Here is a 25,177-nt window from a genome sequence, read left to right as displayed (position 1 = left end):
AAGACACCAGCCATTCACCTTAGCTATACCCCTCATGATTTTATAAACCGCTATAAGGTCCCCCCCCCCCCAACTTCTTACACTCCAGTGGAAAAAGTCCTAGCCTATCCAGCCTCTCCTTATCATTCTGGCAACATCCTGGTAAATTTCTTCTCAACCCTCTCCAGCTTGATAATATCCTTTGTATAACTGGGTGACCTGGATGCAGTACTCCAGAAGAGGCCTTATCATTATCCTGTACAACCTCAGCATGACATCCCAACTCCTATACTCAAAAGGTCAGAGCAGTGTAGACAAGCATACTAAACTTTTTCTTGACCACCCGACTATATGTGGTACAAACTTCAAAGAATTGTGCGCCTGAACTCCTGAGATCTTACTGTTCTACAGTACTACCCAAGACTCTACTTTTAATTGTACAAGTCTTGCCCTTGGTTGTTTTTTCAAAATGCAATACCTCACATTTAACCAAGTTTAAGCTCTATCTGCTACTCCTCAGTTCATTGACCCAATTCATCAAGATTCTTTGTAATCTTAGGTAATCTTCTTCACTCTCCATGATTGGTGTTATCCGCAAACTTACCAACCATATTGTCTATATTCTAAAGTCTATCTAAATTGCTTATATAAATGACAAACAAAAGTCTATTATGGAAGGTTGCGGCGCCGATACAGTTGTCAATCTAATGGAGGAAGAGGTGGGGTTTAGGGCCAGCGTAGGTACGGAAGAGGGATTGTTCCACATAACCTACAAAGGCAGGCATAGCTTGGGGCCATCCACATAACCTACGAAGAGGCAGGCACAGCTTGGGCCCATCTCCATGTAACCTACAAAGAGGCAAGCATAGCCTCCATGTAACCTACAAAGAGGCCACGGGTACCCACATGGACCCAAGCTATGCCTGCCCCTTTGTAGGTTACGTGGAACAATCCCTCTTCTGTACCTACACTGGGCCTGAAACCCCACCTCTTCCTCCGTTACATTGACTGACTGTATCGGCACTACCTCATGCTCTCACGAGGGGCTCGAACAGTTCATCCACTTCACCAACACCTTCCACCCCAACCTCCAGTTCACCTGGGCCATCTCCAGCACATTCCTCACCTTCCTGAACCTCTGTCTCCATCTCAGGCAACCAGCTAGAAATCGATATCCATTTCAAGCCCACCGACTCCCACAGCTACCTAGAATACACCTCCTCCCACCCACCTTCCTACAAAAATGCCATCCCCTATTCCCAATTCCTTCGCCTCCGCTGCATCTGCTCCCAGGATGAAGCATTCCACTCCCGTACATCTCAGATGTCCTCATTCTTCAAGGACTGCAATTCCATCCCCCACCCCCACAGTGGTTGAGAATGCCCTCCACCGCGTCTCCCGCATTTCCCACAACTCATCCCTCACACCCCATTCCCGCAATAACAACCAAAAACAAATCCCCCTCATCCTCACATACCACCCCACTAACCTCTGGATCCAACGCATCATCCTCCGACATTTCCAACCATTAGCAATCCGACCCCACCACCAAAGACATTTTTCCCTCCCCACCCTTGTCTGCTTTCCAGAGGGACCACTCTTTCCATGACTCCCTTGTCCGCTTCCCACTCCCCTCCAGCCCCACCACACCTGGCACTTTTCCCTGAAACTACAGAAAGTGTCACACCTGCCCCCACCCCTCCTCCCTCACCCCCATCCCAGGTCCCAAGAAGACTTTCCACATCAAGTAGAGGTTCAGTTGCACATCAGCTAATGTGGTATACTGCATCCGCTGTACCCGGTGTGGCTTCTCTGCATCGGGGAAACCAAGCGGAGGCTTGGGGACCGCTTTGCAGAACACGTATGCTTGGTTTACAATAAACAACTGCACCTCCCATTTGCAAACCATTTCCACTCCACCTCCCATTCCTCAGACAACATGTCCATCCAGGGCCTCCTGGAGTACCACAACGATGCCACCCGAAGGTTGCTGGAACAGCAACTCATATTCCGCTTGGGAACCCTGCAGCCCAATGGTATCAACATAGGTTTCACTAGTTTCAAAATCTCCCCAACCCCACCGCTTTCCAAAACCAGCCCAGCTCGTCCCCGCCTCCCTAACCTGTTCTTCCTCTCACCTATCCCCCCCTCCCACGTCAAGCCGCACCCCCATTTCCTACCTACTAAACTCATCCTGCCCCCTTGACCTGTCTGTCCTCCCTCGACTGACTTATCTCCTCCCTACCTCCCCACTTACACTCACCTTTACGGGCTCCGTCCCCGCCTCTTTGACTTGTCTGTCTCCTCTCCACCTACCTTCTCCTCTATCCACTTCAATCCGCCTCCCCCTCTCTCCCTATTTATTTCAGAACCCTCTTCCCCTCCCCTAATTCTGATGAAGGGCCTAGGCCTGAAACGTCAGTTTTAGTGCTGGTAAGATGCTGCTTGGTCTGCTGTGTTCATCCAGCTCCACACCTTGTTATCTAGCATCCTTACTGTGATGGGGCACACCACATCAATCCTTAACTATAGTGGGGTGTGCTGCTTTGCAGGTATTGTCACAGCTGCTGTACCTCCGTATAAAACTACATTGCAATTAATGAGAAATAAAATTAGTTAATTAAAATATTTCTTGTGTAATTGTTCTGACATTTCTCAGCATTTTCTCAGTTTGCCTGTTGAAGTTATAACACACTGATTGTATTGATGTAACTTGTAGACCAGCCTTATTCATATATTGATGATCTTTGGCAATATCCAATACTGACTGATTTTTGGACCTAGGTGGCGCTTCAGGGACCTGCTGGGTCAGGGAAAGCTGGACTTGGAGACCTGTTTGCATTCACAACAGGTGAAAGTAGTCTGGTGCAAAAGTGTACTGTACAGGTAAGAGGTGTTCGGATAGCTTGGCACAAAAATGGGGAATTTTAACTAAAATAAAAGTGAAATATGATAGATGCTAGAAATCTGCAACAACCACTGCAGGAGAAACTCAGCTGGACTGGCAGCATTTGTGGAGAGAGAAGTAGAGTTAAAGTTTTGATTCCAATATGACTCTCTTCAGTAGAGGTCAGTTTGGGCTTGTCTCCAAGAGATCTGTCTCTCTCCACACATGCTGCCAGACCAGCTGAGTAGTTTCAACACTTTGTTTGGAAGTGTATCTACCCTTCCGATCTTTTAAACCTTGTTTATACACCTGTTTCCTGAGCTTAAACAAGTTCAAACAGAAACTGTTGCTTCTGTAGTGACTTCATTTGAAGAAGCAGTGCTCTGAAAAAACAGGCCAAGCAGCATCTTAGGAGGACAAGAGCTGATGTGTTGGGCCTAGAATCTAGGTCCGAAACGTCAGCTTTTGTGCTCCTAAAATGTTACATGGCCTGCTGTGTTCATCCAGCTCTGCACTTCGTTATCTCTGATTCTCCAGCATCTGCAGTTCCTATTACCTCCAGTGCTCTGAAAGCTTGTGATTTCAAATAAACCTGTTAGACTGGTTTTGTGTGACCCCTGATGTGGTATAGGGGAAGAGGAGATGTTCTTATTTGATGGGGTCATACATGGCTGTAGTACTGTTCTGTCAAAGGTCACTGATCTTGGAACATTAATTCTGTTTTTCTCTCTATAGATGCTGCCAGACTTGCTGAGTTTCTCTGGCAGTTTCGGTTATGTTTTAGATTTCCAGTATCCGCAGTTCTTTGTTTTTATATTATTCTAGGACACGACTGTCTGGGAAAGGTGTCTTACACTTCTGATGAAGGGTTTCAGCTGACACTTATTCCTTGCCTTCTGTAAAGGGTAATGACAGGCTTAGAATCATGAATATCCTATACTACAGTACAAAATGAGCAAAGCAGCTTATCACTTCCCTAACCCAACCTCCCTGTCCTCCTTGAAAGTTGTTTTCACCTACTATTTTCATTGTCTTGCAAATAAAGAAATAAATTTCATAAGGTATGTCTGGTACAGAGCCAACATTTTATACCCATCCCTAATTGTGCTTAAACAGAATGGCTTGCTAGCCAGAGGGTAAGGACAATAGGTTTTTTCTATGATTCCATTTGATGGTAATACTGCATTGGTCAATCCTACAGTGAAGCTCAACCTGATAGGTGATAAATTGTCCTTATTGTTTACCATGCAGGTTAGCCGTTGACCAACATGCTTCAGCAAAAGATGAAAGTTTATTACACAAAATAAAAAACACAGATGATATTGCGCCAGACTAAAACTATTGGAATGTTTTCATCACAAAATCCTTTGAACTGGTAGATACGGTAGCGGACCACTATCATCACAAGCTATAGAGTTGTACAGCATGGAAACAGACCCTTCAGTCCAACTTGACCATGCCGACCAGATGTCCTAAACTGATCTAGTCCCACTTGCCAGCATTTGGCTCATTTCCCTCTAAACCACTACAATCTATGTATCCATCCAGATGCCTTTTAAATGTTATAATTGTACCAGCCTTGTTCCGTAGCAGCTTGCTCCATATGCACACCACCCTCTGTATTAAAAAAAAACTTGCCCCTCAGGCCCCTTTTAAGTCTTTTCCCCTCTCATCTTAAACCTATTTCCCCTAAATTAGGGCTTCCCTACTCTGGGAAAAAGATCTTGGCTATTCACCCTTTTATTGCCCCTCATAAACTTAAATCTTTAAGGTAACCCCTCAGCCTGACACTTGAGGGGATAAAAATTGCACCAGACACATGATGTCATGTCTCTCCAGAAACTCCAATTTGGCCTCTACTTCCACACAAAGGGCTTGAGACCAGTATTTAAGTGGGTCCTCTAGGTCTGTGTAGATCTTGGGTTGACATAGATCTTGGCCCTCTTGGAGCAGTTCAAGTTACTTCCGAATGATTTTGTATAGATTGTTCGTGCCCATTTTTTAAGACCTGTTGCTATTATAGGTGGATTTTCTTACCCAGCCCCTTCCCAGAATGTGGGGACCTGGTTTGTATGTTGTCCACGTGTAGCTGGGGTCACAGTGGTCCCAGTAAGGGCTCACCAGTGCATGTGGTGAATCTAGCCTTGGTGTCTCATGTGCTTAAAAAAAAATGCCCCATCGGAATTTCCCAAAACTATTCCCCCCCGCCTCAACAATACATATAATGGTACCTGTGTCTGCCTGCTGGCCATTTATCTGAAGTTTTATCTCAATCAGAGCCACTTCTGCAGAAGTGACCTAATTTAGCAGTATCAATCTTCATCCTTGGGCTAAGGTATTTTAAAAGACCTGGCTTGAGGTGGCTTTGCCTGGACCATACATATTTTGCCTGTTTTGGTGACTTTGTCTGCGGCACAGTCTGTGACCGAAGGAACACTGATATTCTTGGTCTTCCCTCAATTGTGGAGAACACTTCTCATCCAGTTCTGGAACTTGGCGGCTTCCAACTCCAGTCACTGTTCCTTGGAGACAAACTGAAGCTATATTATCTGCCCAGGACTTGAGTCTGCAGGTATGGGGCTTGCCCAAGGCTGTAGATAGTAGTGTCTATAGACCCTGAAGCTCCTGAGCTCATTTTCCTGTGTTTTGTAGTTTTCTTCAGGTTCTGATTTGGCAGTATCTTCGTTTGGGTCACAATAGTATGAATTCTACAAATTAAGCAATCCCTTAACATTTCCTGAAGTGCTGACCTGTTCTTAGTGTTCTACCAGTTTCCACATCTGGTAACCCTTCTTCAGAACTCCTTCCTCAGCTCTAAAGAAGGGTCACAGGACCCAAAATGTTAACTCTGACTTTTTTTCTTCACAGATGCTGTCAGAACTTTTCCAGCAACTTCTGTGTGTGCAATAAGATATCTGAACAGGTTTATGAGCAAAAAAAAAGCTTTTTTTTTTGGTTTTTTTGTTCCTGATTTACAGCATCTGCCTTTCTTTTGGTTTTATCTTATTGGACACCTCTGGAGAAGGTGAGACTTGAACCCAGGCCTCCCAGCCCAGAGGTCGAGACATTTTCTCTTCACGGCAATGGCTCGGGTGGTACGTTCCAGCTGGGCTCACCATTTGCCTGTTACCAAGCGAAGCCATATTCGCTGACCTCCATAATGAGATTAATTTGTGATTTTCCACCTCTCCCCCCCCCCCCCCCCCCCCCCCCACCCCCAAACCATGTGAGGGTTATCACACATGTAAATAGTATGACTTCTAAAACAACTCTCAGGCTGAGAGATTTTTGATGCATAGCTCATCTTATGACTTCCCAAAGTATGTCCACGACAAATGACTATATGCACTGTAAAAACATGGCAAGGTTTCTTCAACAGCAACTTCCTACCATCTCGATGGGCAAAGACAGCAGACATTGCGGAATATCTCATCTGCAATTTCTCCTTTAAAACAAATATTATTCTGCCTTGGAAATAGATTGCATATCTTCATTGTTCCTGGGATATAATACTGTAATGAGCATCCCAACATCGTTATGGGTCTGCCTAGATGTAGTGAATAGCAATGGTTCAAGCAGGCAGCTCACCTCTACCTTCCCAATGGCATCTAGGGACTGGTAGTAAATGCTGACCCAGCAACTGATGCACAAACAAAATAAATTGTTGATAAGATTTCATGCTATTTGTATTCCCAGATCTTACGAGGTAATCCACTGACGTTTACATTTGTAGTTCTTTATTCTGAAGATATGTGGCTTCAAATAAAACTCCTTGATGTAAGTGTTTTTAGTCTGGTTTGCAGAGCAGGCTTTATTAACTGGTATCTTTCTGTCCAATGGCTACTGGTTCCTCTACCTATGAGTTATCCAAGCTCCTCTAGTTGGACTGTATTACTCGTAGCTCATGTAACTACGGTCACTTGTTTCTTAGAGTGATAATTTTCAGATTGGATGCCAAGCTGCGGTTTTCTCTCATGGCTTTTCAAAGCCATCCTGTTTATCTTGGAGAGACTGTTGCTTCGTGATAAGACTGTAAGTCCCTAATTCTCAAGATATCCTGCACCCATGAAAATTTACTGCTGGGGAACCACAATTTCCCTCTTTCCTGACTATAGACTTCTTTCAGTACTGAGATACAAAACCCATGAACAATCATATCCATGTTGTTTCTCCTGTTCCTTGTACTAGTTTTGGTTCTTGTGTCTAGGTGATGTCTGCACTGTTTCCAAAAAAAAAGGTTGTTTTGCAGGAGGGGTGGGTGGAGGTGACAAATGCAAGGGAGATTTCACATTACAAGTTTGTGTTATTTGCTGAAGTATTACTTTAAAATGGGAAACTAGACTGCAGGTATCTCTGGCATGAATAGGAGGGAGGCTTCATGTAACAGACTTGTTTGACACTAGATGTGCCATGTAAATTCATCATGATGTCTTGGACTTGCTAAACTGTAGTGTAATACTGTGTGAGTGCTGCACTGTCAGAGGAGCCAAGTTTGGATGAGATGTTAGCCTGCAACCTTATCCCTGGTTAGCTGTCTATTGTTGGACCAGTATGGATTTCATTGAGGAATACCGCAAATCGAAATAAAAACAAAAAGTGCTGGAAGCGCCCAGCAGCCTCTACAGAGATGGGAAGAGAATTCACTTCTGTGTGGATGTGCTTTGATGCTCTGATGAGAGGTCATCCACCCGAACTATGAACTCTTTTTGTCTACAGATGATGTCTGACCTGCTAAGAATGACTATGGACAGTCCGTCCACGTGAATGAGACCTTGCTTTGTGGCTGTAAATTGGGAGAGGGGAATGTGCAACGGAACCTGAATGTCCTTGTGCACCAGTCGCTGAAGGTAAACATGCAGGTGCAGCAGGCGGTAAAGAAGGCGAATGGTATGTTGGCCGTTATTGCAAGAGGTTTTGAGTACAGGAGCAGGGAAGTGTTGTTGTTGCAATTGTACAGGGCCTTCGTGAGACCACACCTGGAATATTGTGTGCAGTTTTGGTCTCCTTTTCTAGGAAGGATGCTCTTGCTCTCGAGAGAGTGCAGCGAAGGTTTGCCAGGCTGATTCCAGGGATGGCAGGTCTGACGTATGAGGAGAGACTGAATGGGTTAGGATTGTTTTCGCTAGAGTTCAGATGAATGTGCGAGGGTCTCATGAGACTTTAAATAAATTCTAACAGGACTGGACAGGGTAGTGCAGTGAAGATGTTCCTGATAGTGGGTGTGTCCAGAACCAGGGGTCACAGCCTGAAGATTCGTGACAGACAATTTAGAATGGAGATGAGACATTTCTTCACCGAGAGAGTGCTGAGCCTGTGGAATTCATTACTGCAGGAAGTAGATGACGTCAAAACATTGAATGTATTCGAGATGACTAGATACAGCACTTGGGGCAAATGCGATCAGAGGTTATGGGGAGAAGCAGGATTAGGCTATTGAGTTGGGCGATCAGCCATGATCGTGAGGAATGGCAGAGCAAGCTCAAATGGCCTCCTCCTGCTCCTATCTTCTGTGTTTCTATGTAACACAGCCATTGATAGTCTGCAAATGGGGCTAGTTTAGTTTGGGAAATCTATTCAGCAGCTATGAGACTCTATAATTGTTTCAATCGTACTTAGAAACATAGAAGATAGGAACTGGAGTGGGCCATTTGTTTACTCGAGCCTGCTTCATCATTTCAGTATCATCATGGCTGACTATCAAACTCAATACATTCCCCTCATATCCTTGATCCCTTTAGCATAAAAGCTATATCTACCTCTGTCTTGAAAACACATAATGTTTTGGCCTCAATCACCTTCTGTGGTAGCAAATTCCACAAGCTGATCACCCTCTGGGTGAAGAAATTTCTCCTCCTCTATAAACAAAAAACAAAAAGTTAACATCTTGTACTTAAAGTATGACCCCAGTTCTAAACTGCCCCACTGACAGGAACATCCTTCTTGCCTCTAATTTGTCTAGTCCGGTTAGAATTTTATAAGTTTCTGAGAGCCCCCATCCCCCGCCCCCGTCTGCTGCACCTGAGCATTTACTTTCAGTAACTGGCACATGAAGACACCCAGATCTCGCTGAACACTCTCTCCTCTCTCAATTTACATCCATTCCAATAATAATCTGCCTTCAAGTTTTGCTTCAAGGTGGATATCCTCACATTTGACTTACTCAGCCTGTCCAAATTGCACTGCAATATCTCTGCATCCTTCTTGCACCTTGCCCTTCCATGCAGCTTTGTGCAAATTTAGCTATTATATTTACTTGCCGCATCTAAATCATTAATATACATTTTGAAAAGCTGGGATCCTGGTACGATCATCCCACTAATGACTGCCTGGCTTTGAGAAGAAGACCCATTTATTCTTATTCTTAGTTTCTTGTCTGCTATTTTATCCATCTCCCAGTTCCATTTGTGTTGATTTTACACATTATCAGAAAACGAAGTCTTTATAAATTGGAAACAAAGAAATGGCTGACAGACTAAATTCATTCTTCACTTCTCCCTTAACAAAGGAGGAGAGTACAAATAATGTACCAGAAATAATGAGAAATAGAGTTTTGAGAAAGGGAGGACAAAGTCCCATATAATGCTTTTTTGTCACTTGGTATTTCTCAATTCTACTCATACAGATTCTACATTTGGCTGAACCAACGTCTTTCCTCAATATTGTGTTTATTTACTCTTTAACCTGTAATGCAACTTCACTAGCATTTCCTCTTTGTCTGTCCCTCCTAAATACTGAATACTCTGGTCGCTCTGCAGCTGTGTCTTCATAATCCCAACTATATTAAACCTGTTTTCATCTGTTTTGTTTCATCTAGTTTGTATCGGTCCCACCTTCCTGGAACTGGTCTCAATGCTCAGGAATCTGAAACCCTGCCCTTCATGCAATAACTTTTTAGCCATGTGTTATATGTGATATATCCTGCTATTTCTACTCTGACCAGCATGTAGTTATCCTGCGACCATTATCATTTGATGTCCTAGTTTTCAGCTTGCTTCCCAACCCCCTATATTCTGCTTTTAGGATTGCATCCCACCTTCCTAACCTATGTCATCAGTACCAATGTGTACTGTGATCGTGGCAGTTTATTCTCCCCCTTTAGGACGTCCTGTTTCTTCTCTTGACCCTAGCGCCATGAAGGCAACATACTGTCCTGAAGTTTCTGTTGCGGCTGTAGAAATGCCTATCAATTCCCCTTAAAATTGAATCCCCTTTTAATTATTGCAGTTCCACACGTTTTGTTCTTTCCCTGTGGAGCAGAGTTGGTTGTGGTGCCTTGAATTTGGCTGTTGCTGCTTTCTCCTGTGAGGCCAGTCCCCTCAACAGCATCCAAAGTGGCATGCCTGTTATCCAGCGGAATAGCCACAGGGGGTTCCTGCACTGCCTGCCCAACCCTTTTACTTTGTCTGTAGCGTCTTAGCCTGCGGTGTGAGCACCACTCTGTATGAGCTATCCATAATTCTCTCAGCTTCGTGGAGGCTCCAAAACATCCCCGGTCACTGCTCCAGCTCGGAAACGCAGGAGACACTTCCTTCACGCACGCTGGACCTGGATGCTAGGAACTTATCTACTTTCCCAGTTAGAGTCATGGAAGGTATTAATTTGAATTGAACCTTCCTTTTAAAAGGATCCTCAGAATCCCGCAAGGCAGTTAGATGCGGCAACACCAACCACATAAGTATGTTGAATATAACTAGATGGAGAAGATCATGACGCTGGCCTCTAATCCCTACCTTGGCAGCACTGTCTTTCTTTCATCTAATTTGTGTGAATTGGGTGTTGCATTGTAAATACATTCTCCAACTTTTAATGTGCAGTAGGTACACAATGGAAAGTTTCTTTTCCAACAAAAGTCTTCAGTTTTGCTGAAATTTAAAACTCAGCTGTATACTGAAGTGCCATGCAGCTTGTAGATCAGCATTTTTCTAATTCAGTCACCAGGTGGTGCAGAAGAGCATTATAGTGCTGCCACAATGTGCGTCAGCAACAAGATGGGATTGCACATGAGATAGTAGGAACTACAGATGCTGGACAATCTGAGATAACAAGGGATTGCACATGACGACTCCTCTGTTACACTTCTCCACCAGCACTTCCAACACACTCAACTCTCAGATTTTAACATAACTTTAAAAACGGGAGTGACTCTAACCCCTTGAGACTGCTTGTCTCTTCAGTACAATCATGGTTGGCCTTCTGCCTGAATTCCATTTTCCTGTCAATTCCCCATGTCTCTATTTCTTGAATGATCAAGAACATGACCATCTTGGCCAGAAAGTTATTTAACAAAGGAGCATCTGCACCCCTCTGGGGTAAAAATTCCTTAGATTCACTAGCAACTGAGTGATGAGGTTGTTCCTCATCTTAATATGAAGGCACGCCATTTCCTGAGCCTGTGTTTCAGTGTTTTTAGATTCAGCCGGGGAAATAGCAACCTAACGAACACCATTTATTTTGGAAAGTTATAGCCAGTGCACCTGCTATGTCTGCAGCTACTACTTTCAGAATCTAAGGATGTAGGCCACTAGGCATGGGGGATTTGACAGCATTTAGTCCCTCGGGTTTCTTCTTTTACTTTTTTCAATTACTTCAAAGTCTACACTCGTCAGTAGCCTCTAGAATCATAGAATCCCTACAGCGTGGAAACAGGCTCTTTGACCCATCAAGTCCAGACCAACCCTCTGAAGAGCACCCCATCCAGATTCACGCCCTACCCTATCCCTGTAATCCTGCATTTTCCCGTGGCTAATCCACCTAGACTGAACACCTCCCAACTAGTGTTTGCCTGTATGATTGTTCATTGTTCATTGTTTCTTTTAGGGTAATTACTGATCCAGTGAACTCGGTGGAAGTTTACCCAGGAGATGGTTCTGTTCTCAAACCCCATAGTGGCAACAGCAACTACTTCACTCACTATCTGCTGGGACAGAATAATGGACAGGTAGTGTTGTTACAAAGCTTTAGCTGTGCTTTAAATTGAGCCCACTAGCTTGGTGCTTCATAAATTTAAAGTCTGTTGTGAAACTGAGTCATTTGGAACAAGGCCCTTGGGCGTGATTCTTTGAAACCACTGAGGGTCCAAATTGAGAAGCCGTATAGAGAAAGTAGACACCACTCTGGAGTCATATATCTGGTGGTTAGTCTCAACTGGATGCTGGAACGTCTGCATGTGTCATTCAGTTGTCATGCGCACCCCCCCCCCCCCCCCCCACCCCCAATTCAACCCAGTTCCCGACTCCAATTACTATGAAGCTAAAATACGGGAAGTCTGGTGGTTGTTAGATAGTACAGAACTTGTTGAAATTGGTGAAAAATGTGAATATATTCTTTATATCGGCAAGGAACAGGCCGTCTATGTTATGAGTGTTCAATGTATTTGGTTGAGTGTTCCCAAGAAGGGTCACTGGACCCAAAACTTTAACTCTGCCTTCTGTCTACAGATGCTGCCAGACCTGCTGAGTTTCTCCAAGAATTTTTGTTTTTGTTGAGTAGCTCATGGTCAGAAAATCCATTGAAATAACTGTGTGTGTGTGTGTGTGTGTGTGTGTGTGTGTGTGCGCGCGCGCGCGCACTAGACAAATGGAGATTCATAGAGCTTCCTTTGCAATGTTCGTTTAAATTTAGAGAGAAGAGAGAACATACATGGTGAGCAGCCTGCCTCCTGACACACCAAACTCCAAATACTCCATTTGCTCCATGGTCTCACAGGCAGTCAGGTACTTTATACAAACTACCTTTGGTCTTTTTCGTTTGTGCCAGTATTTGCTTGTCTGGTTACGTTAAATAGTCAACACTAAATTGCTGTTGAGAAAAGTAGCTAGTTGTGGGTTGAAGATAGAATATACTTCCGGTGAAGTTAGAATAATTGTTTGCAGATTGTAATTCAACATGTATTAGAACATAGAATAATACAGAGCAGAACAGGCCCTTCGGCCCTCGATGTTGCGCCGAGCTGTGAACTAATCTAAGCCCCTCCCCCTACACTATCCCATCGTTATCCATACGCTTATCCAAGGACTGCTTAAATGCCCCTAATGTGGCTGAGTTAACTACATTGGTAGGCAGGGCGTTCCACGCCCTTACCACTCTCTGAGTAAAGAACCTGCCTCTGACATCTGTCTTAAATCTATCACCCCTCAATTTGTAGCTATGCCCCCTTGTACAAGCTGAAGTCATCATCTTCGGAAAAAGACTCTCACTGTCCACCCTATCTAATCCTCTGATCATCTTGTATGTCTCTATCAAATCCCCTCTTAGCCTCCTTCTCTCCAATGAGAACAGACCCAAGTCCCTCAGCCTTTCTTCATAGGGCCTGTGCTCCAGACCAGGCAACATCCTGGTAAATCTCCTCTGCACCTTTTCCAATGCTTCCACGTCCTTCCTGTAATGGGGCAACCAGAACTGCATGCAATATTCCAAAAGAGGCCGCACTAGCGTTTTGTACAATTGCATCATGACATCAGGGCTCCGGAACTCAATCCCTCTACCAATAAAACCTAACACACCGTAAGCCGCCTTAATAGCACTATCAACCTGGGTGGCAACTTTCAGGGATCTATGTACATGGACACCAAGATCTCTCTGCACACTACCAAGAATCTTTCCGTTGACCCGGTATTCTGCCTTCCTATTATTCCTCCCAAAGTGAATTACCTCGCATTTATCTATATTAAACTCCATTTGCCACCTTTTGGCCCAATTCTGCAATTCATCCAAGTCTCCCTACAACATTCTTCCACACTTTCCACCACTCCACCGACTTTAGTGTCATCTGCAAATTTACTAACCCATCCACCAATGCCTGCGTCCAAGTCATTTATAAAAATGACAAACAGCAGTGGTCCCAAACCAGATCCTTGAGGCACACCACTAGTAACCGGACTCCAGGATGAATATTTTCCATCAACCACCACTCGTTGCTTTCTTACAAGCCAGTTTCTGATCCAAACTGCTAAATCTCCCTCAATCCCGTGCCTCTGTATTTTCTCCAATAGCCTACCACGTGGAACCTTATCAAAGGCTTTACTGAAGTCCATGTACACCACATCAACTGCCCTACCCTCATCCACATGCTTGGTCATCTTCTCAAAAAACTCAGAGGTTTGTGAGACACGACCTGCCCTTGACGAATCCATGCTGACTATCTCCAATCAAATTGTTGCTTGCTAGATGATTATAAATCCTACCTCTTATAATCCTTTCCAAAACTTTTCCTACAACAGACGAAAGGCTCACAGGTCTATAATTACCTGGGTCATCCCTACTGCCCTCTTGAACAAGGGCACAACATTTGCAATTCTCCAGTCCTCTGGTACTAAACCTGTAGACAATGAGGACTGAAAGATCAAGGCCAAAGGCTCCGCCACCTCCTCCCTAGCTTCCCAGCATCCTTAGACACGGGTGAGGTCCTAGAGGACTGGAGTCTTGCTAATGTTGTGCCCTTGTTTAAGAAGGGCAGCAAGGATAATCCAGGTAATTATCGACCGGTGAGCCTGACGTCAGTGGGAGGGAAGCTACTGGAGAAGATACTGAGGGATAGGATCTATTCCCATTTGGAAGAAAATGGGCTTATCAGTGATAGGCAACATGGTTTTGTACAGGGAAGGTCATGTCTTACCAACTTGATAGAATTCTTTGAGGACGTGACAAAGTTGATTGATGAGGGAAAGGCTGTAGATGTCATATGCATGGACTTCATTAAGGCATTTGATAAGGTTCCCCATGGCAGGCTGATGAAGAAAGTGAAGTCACATGGGGTCCAGGGTGCGCTAGCTAGATGGATAAAAAAACTGGCTAGGCAACAGGAGACAGAGAGTACTAGTAGAAGGGAGTTTCTGAAATTGGAGACCTGTGACCAGTGGTGTTCCACAGGGATCTGTGCTGGGACCACTGTTGTTTTGTGATATATGTAAATGATTTGGAGGAAGATGTAGGTGGTCTGATCAGCAAGTTTGCAGATGACACTAAGATTGGTGGAGTAGCAGATAGTGAAGGGGACTGTCAGAGATTACAGCAGAATTTAGATAGACTGGAGAGTTTGGCCGATAAATGGCAGATGGAGTTCAATCCGGGCAAATGCGAGGTGATGCATTTTGGAAGATCAAATTCAAGGGCGAACTATACGGTAAATGGAAAAGTCCTCGGGAAAATTGATGAACAGAGAGATCTGGGTGTTCAGGTCCATTGTTCCCTGAAGGTGACAACGCAGGTCAATAGGGTGATCAAGAAGGCATATGGCATGCTTTCCTTCATGGGACGGGGTATTAAGTACAAGAGTTGGCAGGTCATGTTGCAGTTGTATAGGACTTTTGGTTTGGCCACATTGGAGTACTGTGTGCAGTTCTGGTTGCCACATTACTAAAAGGATGTGAATGCTTTGGAGAGGGTGCAGAGGAGGTTCACCAGGATGTTGCCTGGTATGGAGAGTGCTAGCTATGAAGAGAGGTTGAGTAGATTAGGATTATTTTCATTAGAAAGACAGAGATTGAGGGGGGACCTGATTGAGGTCTACGAAATCATGAGGGGTATAGACAGGGTGGATAGCAAAAAGCTTTTTCCTAGAGTGGGGGACTCAATTACTAGGTGTCATGAGTTCAAAGTGAGAGGAGGAAAGTTTATGGGAGATATGCGTGGAAAGTTCTTTACGCAGAGGGTGGTGGGTGCATGGAACGCATTGCCAGCGGAGGTGGTAGACACAGACACGTTAGCGTCTTTTAAGATATATTTGGGCAGGGAGCAAATGGACACAGACCGTGAGAAAATAGATGACAGGTTAGACAGAGGATCTTGATCGGCGCAGGCTTGGAGGGCCGAAGGGCCTGTTCCTGTGCTGTAATTTTCTTTGTTCTTTGTTCTTGTTCCCAGACAAGCCTCGGAAAAATCCCATCTGGCCTTGGGGATTTATCTATCTTCACACCTTCTAGAATTGATGATACCTCCTCCTTACTAACCTTAATCCTTCCAATTCTAGTAGCCCGTAACTCAGTCATCTCGTCTACAATATTGTCCTGTTCCTCAGTGAAAACAGATGAAAAAAATCATTCAGCACCTCTCGAATCTCCACAGGGTCCACACACGACTTCCCACTTCTGTCTTTGACTGGCCCTATTCCTACCGTGGTCATCCTCTTATTCCTCACATACCTATAGAAAGCTTTAGGGTTCTCCTTTATTCTACCTGCCAATGTCTGCTCATGTTCCCTCCTTCCTCTTCTTAACTCTTTCTTTAAATCCTTCCTAGCTAATCTGTAACTCTCCATCGCCTCATCCGAACCATCTCGTCTCATCGTCGCACAAGCCTCCCTCTTCCGCTTAGCAAGAGATACAATTTCTTTAGTAAACTACAATTCCCTTACCTTATCGCTTCCTCCCTGCCTGACAGGGACATACCTATCAAGGACACGTAATATCTGTTCCTTAAACCAGCTCCACATTTCGATTATCCCCATCCCCTGCATTTTGCTAACCCATTCTATGCCTCGTAAGTCTTGCCTAATCGCATTATAATTGCCCTCCCCCATTTATAACTCTTGCCCTGTGGCATCTTCCTATCCCTTTCCATTGCTAAAGTAAACATAACCGAATTATGATCACTCTCTCCAAAGTGCTCACCTATCACTAAATCAAACACCTGGCCTGATTCATTACCAAGTACCAGATCCAGTGTGACTTCCCCTCTTGTCAGCCCTTTGACGTACTGCGCCAGGAAGCCCTCCTGCACACACTGGACAAAATCTGATCCATCCGACATACTAGAGTTATAGCATTTCCAGTCAATGAATTAATTGAATTAGCTTTATTGTCACATGTACTCACATGAGTATAGTGAAAAACTTAAGTTTGCCACTTACGGTGCTGTCTTAGGCACAAAGCTACCCAAGGTTGACAGGGCGGTTAAGAAGGCATACAGTGTTTTAGTTTTTATTAATAGAGTGATCGAGTTCCAGAACCAAGGGGTTATGGTGAAGCTGTACAAAACTCTGGTGCGGCTGCACTTGGAGTATTGCGTACAGTTCTGGTCACCGCATTATAAGAAGGATGTGGAAGCTTTGGAAAGGGTGCAGAGGAGATTTACTAGGATGTTGCCTGGTATGGAGGGAAGGTCTTACGAGGAAAGGCTGAGGGACTTGAGGCTGTTTTCATTAGAGAGAAGAAGGTTGAGAGGTGACTTAATTGAAACATATAAAATAATCAGAGGGTTAGATAGGGCGGATAGGGAGAGCCTTTTTCCTAGGATGGTGACGGCGAGCACGAGGGGGCATAGCTTTAAATTGAGGGGTGAAAGATATAGGACAGATGTCAGAGGTAGTTTCTTTACTCAGAGTAGTAAGGGAATGGAATGCTTTGCCTGCAACAGTAGTAGATTCGCCAACTTTAGGTACATTTAAGTCATCATTGGATAAGCATATGGACGTACATGGAATAGTGTAGGTTAGATGGGCTTGAGATCGGTATGACAGGTCGGCACAACATCAAGGGCCGAAGGGCCTGTACTGTGCTGTTATGTTCTATGTTCTAAGTACAGATTCTTGAGTAGCACTCAACTTTGAGTCTGGACCTGAGCACGATAATCCAGTTCACTGCAGTACTGAGGAAATGCTGCACTATTGGAAAAGCTGCCTTTCAGATGAGGTGTTCAATTAAGACCTGCCTCAGTTGGATGTTTAAAAAAAAATCCCAGCCATGCTATTCGAAGGAGAGTGGGAGAGATGTCCATACTAGCCTGGATGACATTTATCCCCCAACTAACATCACTAAAACGGGATCTCACTAACTGTGGATTTTTTAAATTACTCACTTTATATAACTTTGTGCACAAAGCACCTTTCCCATGGTTTTGACGTGTTGTCTTCAATGTTGTACAAACATTCTTGTTTATATAAATTGTGCATTTAGTATTAAGAATCGGTTTTCCCTGGGCAATGGTAGTGCTGATGTTACTGGAATTCATTACTGTGTATGCATTTGTAGTTCATTATTTCCTTTTCTCTATACTTATGAATGTCTGAGTCCATGTTTTGCAGAATCCTGCAGCGCTGTAATCTGTCTCTGAAAGTGCCCAGTATGTGCTGTTGGAAAACGGTGAGTGTCTTTACTACTGGGTGTGTGGACTTGTGCTGAACTTGTCTGTGGGTTGTACTGGAAGTCCCTTCTACTTAAAGGGATGGCAAATCAGGATTGTTGGGTATTATCAGTGAAGCTCCAAACAATGGGCTGCACCTCAAACTGTGCGTTAAATTGAGTGGATCTTGTATTGAAACCACTGAGAGGTGTCTTGTAGCCTTGCCAATGGGTATCTTACAGTCTGCTATAAATTCTAAGATGTGATTGTTAATCTGATCTTTAAAGACACTTCAATTATTCCAAGTGAAAAATTGAAATGCAGACAGTTGCAAATTGTGGTGTTTGATCATAAGGTAACAGTAAATTTCTGCCTTGTGTTCAGTAACTACTTCGGTCATGGAAACGTTCTTTTGCATCTGTAGTAATCACACTCATGTTTGGCCTGAAGTGTGGAGGACTGACAATGGATGCAAATAATAAGGGAATACTTTTTCAATAGAAGTGACCTCCCTCCATCTCCATTACTATTGATGGTTATCAGTTTACCTAATCTGTCTTACTATATTAATTTTATATTCTTTATTCCCCTTCCACTAATTCCCTGAGGTACTGTTCCCCATGAGCACATCACTTTCAGATACATTGGCTGCTTTGGCTTTATGTTGGGCGACATGGACAGTGGAGAATTACATTAACTGTACATGTTCTACGTAACCTTTGTCCAACCAGTCCGTGCTGGCATTTACACTATCCACGAGTCTTCTCTTACTCCACCTCCTCATTTCAGCCTTTCAACAAGCTCTCTATTCCCTTTTTTCTCATGGATTTCCTGTTTTCAAAATAAAACCTACAAGCAATTTACCACAACTACTTCCAAGGGTGGCAAGTTTCACATTCTAACCACTGGGCAGATTAGTTTCTCTTCTACTTCTTGATCAGATTTTTTTGTAACAATCCTGCCGTTAGGGCAAGTTTTGGATTCCTCCACAAGTTTATCTGCATTTTCCTGTTCTTATTTTAAGACCTCCTGTCAGGTCATCTTTGAGTCTTTTCCAAAGCAGATTAAACCTTTAGCTGCTTAAATCGTCTGGAAAATGTACTCTCACTTCTGGTAAGACAATGTAGATCATTTTGTGCCAATCATTGTGAAAGCGAGAGCATCTCCCAGGATAGAATAATAAAGATGGACTGAATAGCTGCACTTAATTTGTGTCATGGTGCAATTTTGGTACTTATGTTTTTCAAGAAAATTAGTTTAAGACTGTTCATTCAGTAAATTCTTTACTCATTAGCCTTTTATGCCTAAGATTTCAATGTAGATGCAACAAGATTCAAGAAGGAACCAGACTTGCTCCGTGAACTAACTGCTTTGGCTTGTTCTCTTCTGTGTGAAGGAGCTTTCCCAGCCAGGAGGTTTTAGCCAGCTCCCATCACTTCTGGAGGAGCAGGATGTTCAGAATGTTGGACGATTTTCAGCGTTTTCTAATGGGCAAGTTCACATCAGTTTCTGTGATGGTGTAAGACTGAATGCATCCTGGAACTTTGGATCTTGGCATGGAGAAGAGATGAAGACTCTATCGCAGGTCAGTCAGTCATTATGTGGCAGGATATTGTAGAGTTCTTTCCAGCAAGATAGTAGGTAAACAAAACAACAATTGTATTATATAGCCATGTATGATATTTGTAGCTGTTTTGTAAGTGTCGTCATCTGTAATTAAGAATACGGAAATAGTCAAGGCCATAAAGGCCACTTCATCCATTGTGTTTACTCTTCTAGTACTCCAAATTGCATTGCACAATTCTCAAGTCTTTTAATCCGGCACTTTGTCGTCACCTTTTCCACATGTTTGGTAGCCTTTGAACTCATGACATTTTATAGAGTTTTTCATTATCTATACCATTTCATACTTCAGACATCTTGTGTCATATGTTGTAACCTTTTTTCTCCCGACTATAGATGCTCCACTTTCCATCATTTTTCACTTGGACTAATTCCTGTTGCCCCTCTGTCCACTGACTATCAAATAGACTAAAATGAAAACTCCAAGTCTGCATATTCTGTTCTACGTTATTGCCATTCCTCTTTCTGGTTGTTAACCTCCAACCTCGTTGTCGAGAAAATCTGACAATCAACTCCAATTTCCTGTCTTTTCCCTGTAAACCTCAGTGCCCTTACTGAACAAAAATCTGCCGATCTCAGCTTTTGTGGCCAAGAATTCCACAGATTCACTACCCTTGAAGATCTCAGTCCTCATTACCTTTCTTAAATGATGACTTCTTACTTTGAGACAATGCCTTACAGTTCAGAGTCCGTCACAAGGGGAAACTTACTTTGCTTTACCTGTTAATTTTTTGAACACATGTAGAAACTCTTGCTATCCATTTTCAAGCACCTAGCCAACTTTCACATTCTAGTTTTATCCTCCTGACTAACCTTTTCGTCATTCTCTGCTGCTCTTTATATTCTGACCAATCACTTTTATCTTAATGCTTTTACTTCGAGTCTGAGCTTTCCTAACTACTTTAGTTAATCACAGAGGTCCTCCTTTTAGAACATTTTCTTTGTTGTTAGAATATGCTTATTCTGAGTATTGTGAAATATCTCTTTTTAATGCCTGCCATAGTGTTTTTATTAATCTATCTGTATCGTATGCCAGCTCATTTCAGTTTTGATGACCACATAATTGCCCTTATTTGGGTTTAAAACACTAGTCTCAGATCCAGTCTTCTCCTTTTCAGCTGGATGTTGAATCAGACTGTTGATCAAGCCTCACCGCTCCCAGAAGTGTTACAAAAATTAAAGATTTAATCAAGGCCCTCACTGTTCCTGTTTGATGAACTCGGGTTAACAGACAAAACTGGTCTGGTTTCTGTATTTGACAAGAAACTATTTATTTTTATTACAAATAAATAGGTTCTAACAATTGGGGAAACAAAATATGAATGAATAACTTTTTAACTTAACCCTATCCCTTCTTAAACCCCAGCGCGCGCGCCCCCCCCCCCCCCCAACACGCACAACCCTCCTACCTTCCATTTTTATCCGTATCATTCACAATCTTTTAAACTTCTATCAGACCACCTGTCAACTTCCTGCCTTACAGTGACAACAAACCCAGCCGAGCCAATCTTTCTTCATTGCTAAAATCCCCCATACCAGACAGCATCTTGGTAAACCTTTTCTGTACCCTCTCCAAAACGTCCACATCCTTCTGATAGTGTGGTGACCAGACCTGTATGCTATGTTCCAAGTGTGGCCTGACTAAAGTTCTGTAAAGCTGCACAATAATGTGTCTATCCTTATACTCAATGTCCCTTCCAATGAAAGCACGCATGCCTTAGGCCTTTTTTATTACTTTATCTACCCATGCTGCCAGCTTCAGTGATCTGTGGACCTGCGCACCCACATCCAGTATATTAATACTCCTAAGGATTCTGCCATTTGCTGTATAATTTCCACCTGTACTTGACCTTCCAAAATGTATCACCTCACATTTGTCCAGATTAAACTCCATCTGCCATTTTTCTGCCCATGCCTCCAACTGATCTATATATCCTGCTGTATCCTCTAACAATCCTCCTCGCCTGCAAACTTAGTAATTAGACCAGCTTTGTTTTCCTCCAAATGTAGATCACAAAAAGCAAAGGTCCCTGCACTAATCCTTGTGGAACATCACTAGTCACAAGCCTTCATTCTGAAAAGCATCCTTTCACTGCTATCTTCTGTCTCCTATGACTAACTCAGCTCTGCATCCATCCTGCCAGCTCACCTTGATACTATGTGACTTCATCTTTTGTATTGGTCTACCATGAAGGACCTTGTCAAAGGCCTTACTGAAGTCCATGTGGACAACATCAACCACTTTTCCTCCTTCAATCTTCTTTGTCACCCCCGCAAAAAACTTGCTCAACTTAGTGAGACTTGACCTCTCCCACCCAAAACCATGCTGTCAATCACGAATAAGTCCATTTGCTTCTAAATGCACCTAGACGTTGATCATAGAACCCCTGCAGTGGGGAAACAGGCCCTTTGGCCCAGCAAGTCCACACAGAACCTCAGAGCATCCCACCCTCATCCATCCTGCATAACCCACATAATCTACGCATCCCTGAACACACTGTGCAATGTAGCATGGCCAATCCACCTAGCCTGCACATTTTTGGACTGTAGGAGGAAGGAAACTAGAACACCTAGAGGAAACCCACGTAGTCACGGGGAGAATATGCAGACTGCACACAGATAGTCACCCAAAGGTGGAATTGAACCCGGGTCCCTGGTGCTGAGAAATTAAGAAAAAATATTATGGAACACTGTTCAAAATCACTGGTTCACATGATTCAGTGAAGTGATGGTTTGCTTCTTCTGGTCTCTGATCTTTCTTTCCAAGCCTTTTTCAGTTTTTCACTGCAGATGCAATTTTTGGCGCATTAATTGTTCACTCTCTCAGTCACTGGTTAGAGGCAGCAGCCTAAAGGCAAATGATAAGTGTGAATTGCTAGCTTTTCTCCCAATTTTCTGTTGCTGCTCTGCAATGAGGGACAGCGATCCTGTCTCCTCCTGTTCACACAGGCTGTACACCTGCCCATGGGCTAATCAGAGAATTGTTATCCTGATGCTGACTCCTGACCCACACAAATGTCCTAATTGGAAAAGCCAATCAGCGGTCTGCCTCTGAAAAAGCTGATGAATCTTCAGCATCTTTCTCTCACTGCTTGAACAAGGCAACACCCTTTAATCCGTTATTATATTCACACACTGTACAATAACAATGCATTCCAATTATTTGGTTTAAAGCCGCAATATCTCTTTCCGCCATCTTTGGTTTAAAGCATAATCATTTTCTGATTTTGTACATGTAAATTTATATTAAAAGTGAAGTAAAAATTAATTGATGCCTGAGTGCAGTACAAGATACGTAGCAGTATGAATAGAAACACTTCTGCTAAATGCAGACCACTCATTGGAATAAAAGATGGTGAGAACTGCCAGTGCTGGAGTCAGAGGTAACAGTGTGGAGCAGGAGAAACACAGCAGGCCAGGCAGCATCAGAGGAGCAGGAAAGTTGATGTTTCGGGCTGGAACCCTTCTTCAGATAATTCGAAGAAGGGTCCCAATCCGAAATGTCAACTTTCCTGCTCCTCTGATGCTGCCTGGCCTGCTCTGTTCCTCCTGCTCCACACTGTTATCCCATTTGTTGGAATAGTACTGTTTTTCATATTCGCAGCCCTCCCTCTTTTTTCCTCTTTCAGTCACGGAAACCTGTGCTGTCTCCTGTGGTACTCAACGAAACACAAACAGACCTGATGCTTGGTTGGTGTCAGTTATTGTTCCCAGATGGGTCCTCCCAGTTGGTGCCAATGTATTCGGCTGGAAGATATCAGGGGTAAGAGCTAGTCCGTTGGTATGTTCTATTTATGGCTTTGGATGCACTTCACTTCTTTTCCTGGGTCGCGCTCTCCCTTTCTCACCTTGCTGTTTTGTGTGGTGTCTTTCACACCCCTTTTTGCTGTCTTTTGCATTTGCTGTCGTGTTTGCTCCCTCTTATTCAAAGAGGTAATCCCTTCTTTGGTCCTTCAGCAGTTGTCTTAAATCTGTGCCTGGACTTACTGGTTCCCCTTTCAGTGGGAACAACTTTGTTTCTGTTTACCCAACCAAAACGCTTCAGGATTTTGAATACTGTTAAGCCTGGCCTAAACCTTCTCTGCAAGGAAAACAAACCCAGTCTCTCTCCATAGAACTAGAGATAATGGGAACTGCAGATGCTGGAGAATCCAAGATAATAAAGTGTGAAGCTGGATGAGCACAGCAAGCCAAGCAGCATCTCAGGAGCACAAAAGCTGACGTTTCGGGCCTAGACCCTTCATCAGAGAGGGGGATGGGGTGAGGGTTCTGAAATAAATAGGGAGAGAGGGGGAGGCAGACCGAAGATGGGGAGGTAGGGAGGGGATAGGTCAGTCCAGGGAAGATGGACAGGTCAAGGAGGTGGGATGAGGTTAGTAGGTAGGAAATGGAGGTGTGGCTTGGGGTGGGAGGAAGGGATGGGTGAGAGGAAGAACAGGTTAGGGAGGCAGAGACAGGCTGGGCTGGTTTTGGGATGCAGTGGGGGGAGGGGATGAGCTGGGCTGGTTTTGGGATGTGGTGGGGGAAGGGGAGATTTTGAAGCTGGTGAAGTCCACATTGATACCATTGGGCTGCAGGGTTCCCAAGCGGAATATGAGTTGCTGTTTCTGCAACCTTCGGGTGGCATCATTGTGGCACTGCAGGAGGCCCATGATGGACATGTCATCTAAGGAATGGGAGGGGGAGTGGAAATGGTTCGCAACTGGGAGGTGCAGTTCTTTACTGCGAACTGAGTGGAGGTGTTCTGCAAAGCGGTCCCCAAGCCTCCACTTGGTTTCCCCAATGTAGAGGAAGCCACACCGGGTGCAATGGATACAGTATACCACATAGGCAGATGTGCAGGTGAACCTCTGCTTAATATGGAAAGTCATCTTGGGGCCTGAGATAGGGGTGAGGGAGGTGGTGTGGGGGCAAGTGTAGCACTTCCTGCGGTTGCAGGGGAAGGTGCTAGGTTTGGTGGGGTTGGAGTGCAGTGTGGAGCGAACAAGGGAGTCACGGAGAGAGTGGTCTCTCTGGAAAGCAGACAGGGGTGGGGATGGAAAAATGTCTTGGGTGGTGGGGTCGGATTGTAGATGGCGGAAGTATCGGAGGATGATACGTTGTATCCGGAGGTTGGTGGGGTGGTGTGAGAGAACGAGGGGGATCCTCTTTGGGCGGTTGTGGCGGGGGCGGGGTGTGAGGGATGTGTTGTGGGAGACGCGGTCAAGGGCATCCTCGAGCACTGTGGGAGGAAAGTTGCGGTCCTTGGAGAACTTGGACATCTGGGATGTGCAGGAGTGGAATGCCTCATCGTGGGAGCAGATGCGGCGGAGGCGGAGGAATTGGGAATAGGGGATGTAATTTTTGTAGGAGGGTGGGTGGGAGGAGGTGTATTCTAGGTAACTGTGGGAGTTGGTGGGCTTGAAACGGACCTCAGTTGCAAGCTGGTTGCCTGAGATGGAGACTGAGGTGTCCAGGAAGGTGAGGGATGTGTTGGAGATGGCCCAGGTGAAGTTGAGGTTGGGGTGGAAGGTGTTGGTGAAGTGGATGAACTATTCGAGCTCCTCTGGGGAGCAAGAGACAGTGCCGATACAGTCATCAATGTAACGGAGGAAGAGGTGGGGTTTGAGGCCTGTGTAGGTGCGGAAGAGG

At 44.3% G+C, this 25,177-nt stretch overlaps 1 protein-coding gene across 3 annotated transcripts in view; it reads left to right on the top strand.

Moving 5' to 3' along the window:
* c3h5orf34 (chromosome 3 C5orf34 homolog) overlaps positions 1-25,177 on the top strand; it is a 46,208-nt gene that overhangs the window by 15,086 nt on the left and 5,945 nt on the right. For all 3 annotated transcript variants that reach the window (XM_048526708.2, XM_048526709.2, XM_048526706.2), the window contains exons 6-11: positions 2,764-2,865; positions 11,684-11,804; positions 12,488-12,579; positions 17,886-17,943; positions 19,320-19,508; positions 23,176-23,309. In XM_048526708.2, coding sequence (XP_048382665.2) covers positions 2,764-2,865; positions 11,684-11,804; positions 12,488-12,579; positions 17,886-17,943; positions 19,320-19,508; positions 23,176-23,309 — 696 coding nt within the window. The remainder of the gene's footprint in view (positions 1-2,763; positions 2,866-11,683; positions 11,805-12,487; positions 12,580-17,885; positions 17,944-19,319; positions 19,509-23,175; positions 23,310-25,177) is intronic.

Source organism: Stegostoma tigrinum, chromosome 3 (assembly GCF_030684315.1).
Source record: "Stegostoma tigrinum isolate sSteTig4 chromosome 3, sSteTig4.hap1, whole genome shotgun sequence".
Taxonomy (NCBI): Eukaryota; Metazoa; Chordata; class Chondrichthyes; order Orectolobiformes; family Stegostomatidae; genus Stegostoma; species Stegostoma tigrinum.
Note: the sequence above shows the minus strand (reverse complement) of the source record. Positions and strands in the feature narration are given on the sequence as shown.